General features: G+C 36.6%; 1 protein-coding gene across 1 annotated transcript; it reads left to right on the forward strand.

Moving 5' to 3' along the window:
- Positions 1 to 767: 767 nt before the first annotated feature.
- LOC111779931 (ARM repeat superfamily protein) lies at positions 768 to 10,163 on the forward strand. Its single transcript, XM_023660134.2, has 18 exons — positions 768 to 1,476; positions 1,637 to 2,156; positions 2,260 to 2,520; positions 2,657 to 2,748; positions 3,611 to 3,820; positions 3,902 to 4,303; positions 4,545 to 4,720; positions 4,864 to 4,963; positions 5,104 to 5,160; positions 5,433 to 5,567; positions 5,678 to 5,749; positions 7,389 to 7,502; positions 7,657 to 7,818; positions 7,897 to 8,025; positions 8,112 to 8,213; positions 8,325 to 8,395; positions 9,066 to 9,230; positions 9,326 to 10,163. Exons 1-18 carry the CDS (start codon positions 976 to 978, stop codon positions 9,918 to 9,920), a joined length of 3,864 nt encoding a protein of 1,287 aa, XP_023515902.2. The 5' UTR covers positions 768 to 975; the 3' UTR covers positions 9,921 to 10,163.
- The last annotated feature ends 9 nt before the right edge of the window (positions 10,164 to 10,172 follow it).

Below are 10,172 nucleotides of genomic sequence, written 5' to 3' on the forward strand. Positions count from 1 at the left end.
GAAATGATAATAAATTGAAATGAATGTATTTTATTTTGGACAAATAAATTATATTTGATTTTTAAAAAATATAATATGTATAATTAATTTTCAGTTTGATTATGTATAATTTTATTAAATAATAATTATTAATATGGATTATTGAATAAACTAAGAAACTTAAATTTTAAGCCTATTACATAATATACTTTTTAATGAATAAAAATTTAATCGGTTATATTTAGGGGTGTACATTCAACCCAACAACTCGACAACCCGGACCAACTCAACCCGAACTATAAGGCTTGGGTTGGGTTGGATAAACATTTCGGGTAGGGTTGGGTTCATTTTTCTGAACCGGGTTTGTGAGCAAAACCTTCAAGTTGAATCGAGCCAAATAAAAATATATAAAATATATTAAGAATTTTTTTGGTATTAATGGCTTTGTTGAGGACAATCGATTTCTTTCTAATTTATTTGTTTAATTTGTTTTAATATATATACCTGTTTTTTTTTTTTAATAAATAAAACTAAAAAAAATTTGACAACGGACCCAACCCGAAAATAGAGGGTTGGGTTGTGAAAAGTTTCAGGTTGGTTGGGTCAACAAAAAATCTCCCGACCCAACTGGGACCATGTACATCCCTAGTTCTATTTATTTATTTATTTATTTTGTTTAATTTATAGAAATTGGGCCATATAACTTAGCAAAATAGTTGGGCTAATGGGCTAACAAGCCCATGGGCCAAAAGACTATATCCAAGTAATAGACCTAGACCGCATTGAGTTTTTTCGGGTTCTCAATCGAAAAAACCGGAAAAAATCACAAACTCCGGTCCGGTTGAGAAATTCGATTCGGTTCGTCGGTTCTTTTGATTTCGTAATTGCTTATAAGCTCTGAAACACGAAACTAACGGTATCAGAGTAAAACCCTGGCACTGCTTGGTTTCCTTGCGCGCTGCCTAGGGTTTATTCTTCACTTTCAGACCACCGATTATGGCCATGGAAGGCCTTGAGATGGAGGCATCCTTCGAATTTGAATCCAACGATGACTTCTGTGACTTGATTCTCTCACGTTTCAGCAATTCCAGCAATGAAAATCATCAGCATGTTTGCGCCGTCATTGGCGCCATGGCTCAGGAGCTCAGAGACCAGAGTCTTCCTTCCACTCCAGTTGCCTACTTCGGCGCCTCTTGTTCGTCTTTAGACCGTATCTCCTCTGAGCCTGACCCGCCGCCTCATCTTCTTGACGCGCTTCTTACCATTCTGTCTCTGCTTCTCCCGCGAATTTCCCCTCCGATTTTGAATAAGAAGAAGGAGTTTTTGTCGGGCCTTCTTATTCGCGTTCTTCGTATACCGTCGTTGACACCCGGTGCGGTTACATTCGGACTTAATTGTGTTTCGCATTTGGTGGTTGTTAGGAATGCTGTTAACTGGTCGGATGTGTCTAATTTGTTCGGGTTTATTCTTGGGTTCGCTATTGATTCGCGCCCTAAGGTGATTTCTTACAACCCTTATCCGATTCATTGCTTACGATCATTTGGATTTGTTTTTTAAAAAAATGCGTGTACTTGAAATCCTGGTGTTTTGACCTCATTGTGTATTGGGCAATTTGAATGTTTGGTAGCTGAATGAAGTACTAATTGTGGCTGAACAGGTTAGAAGGCAATCGCACATTTGTCTTCGGGATGTCTTGTTAAAAGTTCAGGGAACGTCACTCCTCCCTTCTGCTAGCGAAGGGATCACCAATGTTCTTGAAAAATCTCTTTTACTCGCGGGTGGCTCAAACCCGACGGCTACTGAAAGACCTAAAGGAGCTCAGGAGGTTCTATTTATTTTGGAGGCTTTGCGGGAGTGTCTACCTCTCTTGTCAATGAAGTATATTACTAACATACTTAAATACTACAAAACTCTTTTGGAGCTGCACCAACCTGTTGTTACTAAGCGCATTACGGATAGTTTGAACTCACTTTGTCTCCACCCAACAGTTGATGTTTCTGCGGAAGTATTGCTTGATCTTTTATGTTCCATGGCATTATCTTTTTCTACGAGTGAAACATCTGCAGATGGCCTGGCTTTCACAGCTCGCCTGCTTAATGTTGGGATGCAAAAAGTTTATAATGTTAATAGGCAGATATGTGTAGTTAAGCTCCCTGTTGCTTTCAATGCACTCAAAGGTTTAATGCTTGCTTTAAAACTTATAGTTAAGTTCACACTCGTTTCTTCATTGTTTGTGGAAAAGGATGCAATTAATTTGTAATGTTCATGTTGGATTGACAGATATTATGCTATCTGATCATGAGGAGGCAATCCGTGCTGCCCAGGATGCTATGAAAAATCTGATTAGTGCTTGCATTGATGAAGACTTGATCAGAAAGGGTGTGGATCAGATTAGGACGACTGAAAACGTGGAACCAAGGAGGTCTGGGCCGACCGTAGTAGAAAAACTATGTGCTATTATAGAAAGTTTACTTGATTATCATTACACTGCTGTTTTCGACTTGGCTTTTCCAGTTGTTTCAGCCATGTTTGATAAATTAGGTATTCTTGAACTACTTGATCTTATTGAATTTCCTCTTCACTCATCTTTTGAACATGTTACTAAAATTATCATTTCCTTTTTATGGTTTGTCGTCCATTTTTCAATGTGAAAAGGTCTTGGTTCATTATTGTGCAGGGAAATATTCTTCTTACTTCCTGAAAGGAGCCCTTAATAGCCTGGCAAACATGCAGAAATTGCCAGATGAAGACTTCCCCTTCCGGAAAGAGGTATTCTTCCCTGAGTTAAGGACGCCAAATAATTTATACATTGGTTATTAATTTTTTTCACAGTTTCTCTTAGCTTTTATTGTTTAGCATCCGTAGTTCAGAATCCAAATGGGAAGTATTTGCCCGGTCTTTTCATTTTGTTTCCCATATTATTTTCTGGTCCTTTTGGTGTGGGTATGGGTTTGATGGCCACAAGGATTTACTTCTCTCGTATTGTTTTGATACATGCTTTCTTCCTCAATCTGTGTGTCACTTGTGTTGAAAAAGGGGAATGTATCTCTTTTTTTCTGCTTTTATTTGCTACATTCTACACTGGTTATCACTAATTGGCTCAATCTTGTAAGTTCATTATTTGCTACATCATGTCCAAGAAATATTTAAAATTTATTATTGGGTCTGATGATGGAGTGTTTGAGAATTATGTCCTAGATATGTTCTTCTCTTTCCCTGAGACTAATAAACAAATATTCACGTATGTTATTTATTTTATCTTTGTAATGAGATCAAACTTTCATTATGTACTTTCATAAAAAGAGGCCGAGCCAAATATAGAAAACAAGAAACTTGCATAGAAGAACAAGTAAGCTTAAAAAGGATATACCAGTTGGTATGACAATGATGTAGTTCAGACACTGTGTGCCATTTATTCTGTAATCCTAGTTTTGTCAATGGGATCTTTCAAAGCAATCAGAGGTAAAAAGTCAGGAATGGGATTATGTTGTCTGCGGCTTTTGTTGGAATGTAACTTACTGGGTGTCTAGCTGTTTGTTTCGGCCTCCTTGTGAATGGATTTCTTTTGTGCATTTTATTATCTATTCATTCTCTTGTGTTACTCTTAACCAATGCTTGTTCCACAACTCAGTTGCATGAATGCCTTGGATCAGCTCTTGGTGCGATGGGACCTCAAAGTTTCTTGGATCTTGTACCTTTTAATTTGGACACAGAAAACCTATCACAGATTAATATTTGGCTCCTTCCAATATTGAAGCAATACACTGTTGGTGCTCATTTGAGCTATTTCACGAAGACCATTTTGGGTATGATAGGAGAAATCAAGCGGAAGTCACAAAGGGTATGAAATTTTCTTGTCAAAGGCATGAGCCTTTTAGTTTTTTTTTTTGAAATATAGTCTCATCTTTTTCATCGCTTGCAGCTTGAGCAACAGGGCATGGTCTTTTCATTGAGGAGTATGGATTCGCTTGTTTACTCTTTCTGGTCCTTGCTGCCTTCATTTTGCAACTATCCTTTGGATACTGCTGAAAGCTTTAAGGATCTTCAAAAAGCTTTATGCATTGCTCTTAAAGAGGAACCTGATGTTCGAGGTATAATATGTTCAAGTCTGCAGATTCTCATCCAACAGAATAAGAGAGTGCTGGAAGGAAAGAATGATGAGTCTGATATTGAAGTGGGTATGGCCAGCAAGCTTGCTATGTCTCATTATACCCGAAAGGTGGCAGAAAGTAACATATCTGTACTGAAGTCCTCTTCGCCCGAGTTACTGTCTGCTTTGTCAGACATCTTTCTAACATCTTCAAAAGATGGTGGTTATTTGCAGGTATCCTTCTGTTGTTTGAAAAATGAAAATAACTTGTGATTTGTGATGGCTTGTCTGGGTGATGCATAGGCTTACTTCAGTTGCATCATATTTGAGATAGTTACTGATAATTATTTTGTATTTGCCATGTCTTTTAGTGACTTTCATTTCTTCTTGTCTTGGAGTTCTATTGTTTCCTAATGGCCAGGATATTGTGTATATTCTATTATTTCAATACCACTTCTGTTTGAAATATGTGCAGTCCACAATTGGAGAAATTTCTTCAATATCAGATAAAGGTGTTGTGTCAAATCTCTTCGGAAGGACAATGAGGAAGCTTTTGAAGCTGACCCAGGAAGCTAAAAAAGTAGAGCCAGAAGTTTCCAATTCCATGCAGATTGATGATCCCACAAATGCAAGTTCACCCTCTCTCATGAGGTATGCTACCTTCAATATTTGCATTGGCTAGCTCCTTGTCTTCGCTAGATGAGCGTGTAGATTCAGTTACTTATTTTGTATGCCCTATATATTGGAGGTTTGTGGCCCTTAACTTCCTAACAAGTCTTTCACCTTGACTGCAGGGCCCAAATGTATGACTTTGCTGTATCTTTTTTGCCTGGACTGAATTCCAAAGAGATTGATGTTTTATTCGTTGCAGTAAAATCTGCATTAAAAGAACAGGTATTGGCTCTGTACTGTTTCAATATGTTTTTGGTGAGAGAGTATATTTCTATGGAAAAATCGAACATCCTGTCAAAAGTCTCATAGAATTCTTTGATATTATTTAGTTTCATACATAGTTACGCATCCCTGAATTGTAGGATTGTGAAGGTTTGATACAGAAGAAGGCATATAAGGTTCTCTCAGCTATTCTCAAGGTATTTCTTGTGTTCACAATGCCTACTATCGTAATGTTCTCAGTAATTATTTGAATAAAGAATCGTTTTCAGAGTTTTTATACTAGATTGTCATAAAAAGCTTAGCATTTTATTGGAATTTGTTTGGTTAGTTTAAACTACCTGGAGAAGGTTTTGGTTACCGAATATGGTGTCTCATGTAACATTCAATGATTTTTGAATGTATGTGCTCTTACTCTATATTTTAGGATTGGTAATTGATGTACTTCTATTGTTTTAATTTGTATTATCAGAATTCTGATGAGTTCCTTTCCTCAAAGTTCGATGAATTGCTTACACTTATGATTGAAGTGTTGCCTTTATGCCATTTTTCTGCCAAACGTCACAGACTCGATTGTCTATACTTTCTGATTGTCCAAGTTACAAAGGTAAGTATGGTTGATATTTTATTTTTGGAGAAGTGCGTGCATTCTGCTAGCCTGCTAAAATATTTCCCAACCTGTTGTGATTTCAAATTTGGTACTTTTGATTACCTCAGGAGGATTCAGGGTTGAGACGGCATGACATCATTAGTTCATTTTTGACTGAAATAATACTTGCGCTCAAAGAGGTATTCTATTTTTTTTTTTTTTTTTTTTTCATGTTATAATATTTCCTTCCTCTAATTGAATTATATGGCTTTTTATGTGTCAGTCTACCTTCTTCTAGGATTTTTAGTATTTGATGACGATGGAATAATTTCAGTTGGTACTTTATCATGACTAAGATTTTCTAAATTATTTAAGTACGTGCATTTGCCACGTGAAGAGGAAATTTGTGTCTGTGGTGCACTTCAGTTTTCTCTTTTTCTTTGACCAAGTCTAGTCAATGTTTGATTACTGTAATTTTTTTTTTTTTGTTTTTTTTTTTTGCAAATACTTCTCAGTTATCTTTAAAATATAATTTTTGTAATTATTTATTTTCCTTTAGACTGCTTTTGATTGTATGATGATCTAAGTCTAAAATTTGTTGAATGTTTGGAGTGTTACACATAGAAAAATAACTTGAATGATATGCTGCAGAGAAGATCTTCTAAATTGTTTGATTCTGTTATGGATGTTTTAGTTGTGGAGTCATTAATAATGATATTGCTTGTCTTCTCATGTTTTCTTCATTGTTTTGCTTACTTCTGGAGCAGATTTATAATGTTTCGATGTTAATGAGGGCAACCTCTTCTAAAATTTACTTACGTAGGGATTCTGTAGGGGCATTGGTAGAAGCTAGAGAAGTAATAGTTTGTTAATCGTGAAATTTGGCAATACTTATATTAAGGCATTGGTGGCAAGAGCCATCTTTTTGAAAGAGAATGAAGACATTATTTTAGACTCAGTTACATCCTTTTTTCCTTTACTTATTTGCTTCTCTGAATACTTCTGTGATTAATCATTTTAGTGATATTCCTTCATCCTTTTTTCAAAAAAGATTTAATTCGACAAAATTCATACTTGTATTAAGAAAATTTTCATTTTCATTTTTAATTTGAAAGGCTTATTCCTGCCCTATCATAAAATTTGCAAATGACCTTTTTATTGAAGAATTGTAGTTCTTTTCTTGAAATGATCGTCATAAGGTTGTAGGACGTTTCATTTGTCGTCATAACAAACTAAAAAGTAAAAAATGTTCAATGCATTTTTATTCTTATTTCCAATTGTTTACCTGCTTTTTTAATTTTTATCTCTACTCAGTTTATTTTCCAGAAGGAAATAAGATTCATGATTTCTGTACTTGGGGTAAATTCTGTATTATCTATGTTGTGATCAGAAGATTTCTATTTACTAATGTGATAACCAAAACTTGCATGTAATACTTTTTTATTAATTTCTCGGTGGCACAGATTACCATGGAAGGTTTGCTTGCCTTCAGATTGTTACATTGTACCATATGGTGTCTGAACTTTTTTTTTTACAAGAAAACTTGACTTCCGTTGAGAATAAAGTGAAAGATTACATGGGAAAACAAAAGGCCACGAAAAGGAGCGAAACTTATATGGTGTTTGAAATTAGTTAATATTTTTAGTACAGCTTGTGACTGACCTCATATAAGTTGAAACTACTATGAGCTTTTGGGATTTCTCTTACTGAATTGTACGTTTTCTACATAATGACATTCAGCTTGTTTCAACATTTACTTGTGTTGTTCTTAACTCGTGTATTGTTGTTTCATGAATGTCTCGTTATAAGTGCTAATTGTCTCGTGCATTTATCTTTCAGGCTAATAAGAAAACAAGAAACAGAGCTTATGATATTCTTGTTCAGATTGGTCATGCATGTATGGACGATAACAAAGGGGGAAAGATAGACTATCTGTATCAGCTTTTCAATATGGTAAATTGTTTCCAAGTCTTCTTTTAGTTACTTCTCATGTGAACAACCTTAATGGTTTATCCTCCCCACCACAACCCCTCCCCCTGTCCATCTAGTTAAATTGACTCAATATCAATTGCTATAATGCCAGCAAGAATAAATATTAATATCTCAGGTAGCTGGAGGTCTTGCTGGTGAAACTCCACATATGATCAGTGCTGCAATAAAAGGATTAGCTCGCTTGGCTTATGAATTCTCTGATCTAGTTTCAGCAGCTTGCAATTTGCTGCCATCTACCTTTTTGCTTCTCCAAAGAAAGAACAGGGAAATAATCAAAGTCAGCATTCCTTCCTCCCTTTTGTTTGTATCTGTTTTGATATCTCTTTAGTTTTATTTATACTCTCATTTTCTGCAGGCCAATTTGGGATTTTTAAAGGTTTTGGTGGCCAAATCAAACGGTGAAGTGTTGCAGATGCACTTATCGAGTTTGGTGGAAGGCTTGCTTAAGTGGCAAGATGGCCCAAAAAATCACTTCAAAGCTAAAGTTGGTATTTTTATAAGTTCATTCTGGAATCGTTCTTTTGCATTCTGATGGTCCGAATTTACATTTTTCATCTGTTAATTTTCCAGGTTAAGCAGTTACTTGAAATGCTTGTCAGAAAATGTGGCTTGGATGCGGTCAAGGTTGTGATGCCTGAAGAACACATGAAACTTCTTACCAACATTAGGAAGGTTAGTTGTAAACTTAGTAATGGATTGATAAACATAGAGGCTTATGTAGAATCACGGAATAAAAAGATAGTGTATGGCTTATTCTTACTACGGGATGGTTTTGGCATGCAGATCAGAGAACGGAAAGAAAAGAAGGTTAAATCTGAGGGTGCTAGGTCTATGGTGTCGAAAGCAACATCCAGGTATCTCCCACAGTTCATCTAATGGTTACGTACTTCAATGCGTGCATAGCTATTTTGTGCATAGTGCTTGTTGATAAATGAATAGTTTTCACTAACGAAAAGGTTTGTTGGGACTCTAGTCTATGCACTTAACATGAAGAAATATATTTGTTCTTTTCTTCAATAACCGGGAGTCGGAGCATTCCTGCTCTATACCATGGGTCGGTCACCCACGCCCACCCAAGGCTGGATTTAGGAGAATCAATGGGTTTTGGTATTAAGCTCACCCAAATGTTAGAACCTGGAACTTTTTAAGTTAGTATGACCAAGAGGACCCAAGTCATTGCCAAAGTTTCTGCCCCTTGGGGCCAATCAAGAAATATATCAGTTGTCACTAGAAATTACTAGCCATACTGGTAACCAGCGGACCAGCGGACTTTTATCAGATCAGATCTTTTTCCTCCTATAACCAATAATTTCTTTTAACCTTTATTTTTTTGGTGGTGGTGTTGGTGGGTAGGGAGATGAACGAGTGGAGGAAAGAACCTTCTGAGCGTTACAAGATATGATTGATTGCTTTTAAGTGCTGCATTTCGTTTGGAATTTCTGCGCCAATACTCACTGTTTTTAAGGCACTCTAAATTTCTGCATTTTACAACTTCTCATCTTGTGACTATTGGTTTGCTTTCAGGATGAGTAGATGGAATCATTCAAGAATTTTTTCGGAAGTCGGTGATGATGAGACTGAAGACAGTGGTGCTGAATACTTGGGGGAAAGTGATTCAGAATTTGGGGATGCTAGAAAAAGTCGACCATCAAAGGCTTCCTCACACCTCAAATCCAAGACCTCTAAACGGTCCGTTTGCATTTTCATTCCTAGTTTAATTTTAGAGTAATGCATTCCCATTTGCCTAGATCGGTGATTGCAATCTTTATTTTTAAACACTTCAGTCCCAAGAACCGGTCAACCATGAGTTTACTTGAACGCTTGCCCGACCAATTGGAAGATGAGCCTCTTGACTTGCTTGATCAACAAAGAACAAGATATGCTCTTCAATCATCAGCGCATCTAAAGCGGAAGACAGATTTGTCAGATGGTGAGATGAAGATCGACGACGAGGGACGTTTAATAATTGCCGATGATGATGATGAAACAAAGAACAAGAGAAAAGCTTCCAACCGTGATTTAGATGAAAGGAGTGAAGTTGGGAGTCACTTTTCAAATGGTTCCTCCAAGAAAATTCAAAAGCGCAGAAGAACATCAGACTCTGGGTGGGCTTACACTGGTACCGAGTATGCTAGCAAGAAGGCTGGAGGGGATGTTAAGAGGAAGGACAAGCTTGAACCTTATGCATATTGGCCCCTTGATCGGAAGATGATGAGCCGTCGACCGGAGCATCGAGCCGCTGCTCGGAAAGGAATGGTTAGTGTGGTAAATATGACAAAGAAACTTGAAGGCAAGAGTGCCTCAAGTATTCTGTCAAGCAAAGGTTCCAAGATTAGGAAGAGTCACAACAAAGGTGGCAAGAAGAAGGGCAAGAAGTAGAAAGAAAACCCTAAAACCTCAAATGAGTCTATAGGTTAAGGTTACATATAATTCTTTTTCCTTCAGAAAAATCTCAAATGAGTTGCTGTATATTTTTCCCCCGTTTCACTTTTGCTTGAAGAAGGGTTCCATTGTTTTGTCACAGTTTTGTTTGGAGCTTGTGTACTTAATAATGATATATTGTGGAATAATTTATTTATTCAATGTGACATTCGAATATTTAGTTATAGATTTTAAGTTTTATTGGTTGCA

The sequence above is a fragment of the Cucurbita pepo genome, chromosome 18 (assembly GCF_057944985.1).
Source record: "Cucurbita pepo subsp. pepo isolate OVF chromosome 18, ASM5794498v1, whole genome shotgun sequence".
Lineage (NCBI taxonomy): Eukaryota > Viridiplantae > Streptophyta > Magnoliopsida > Cucurbitales > Cucurbitaceae > Cucurbita > Cucurbita pepo.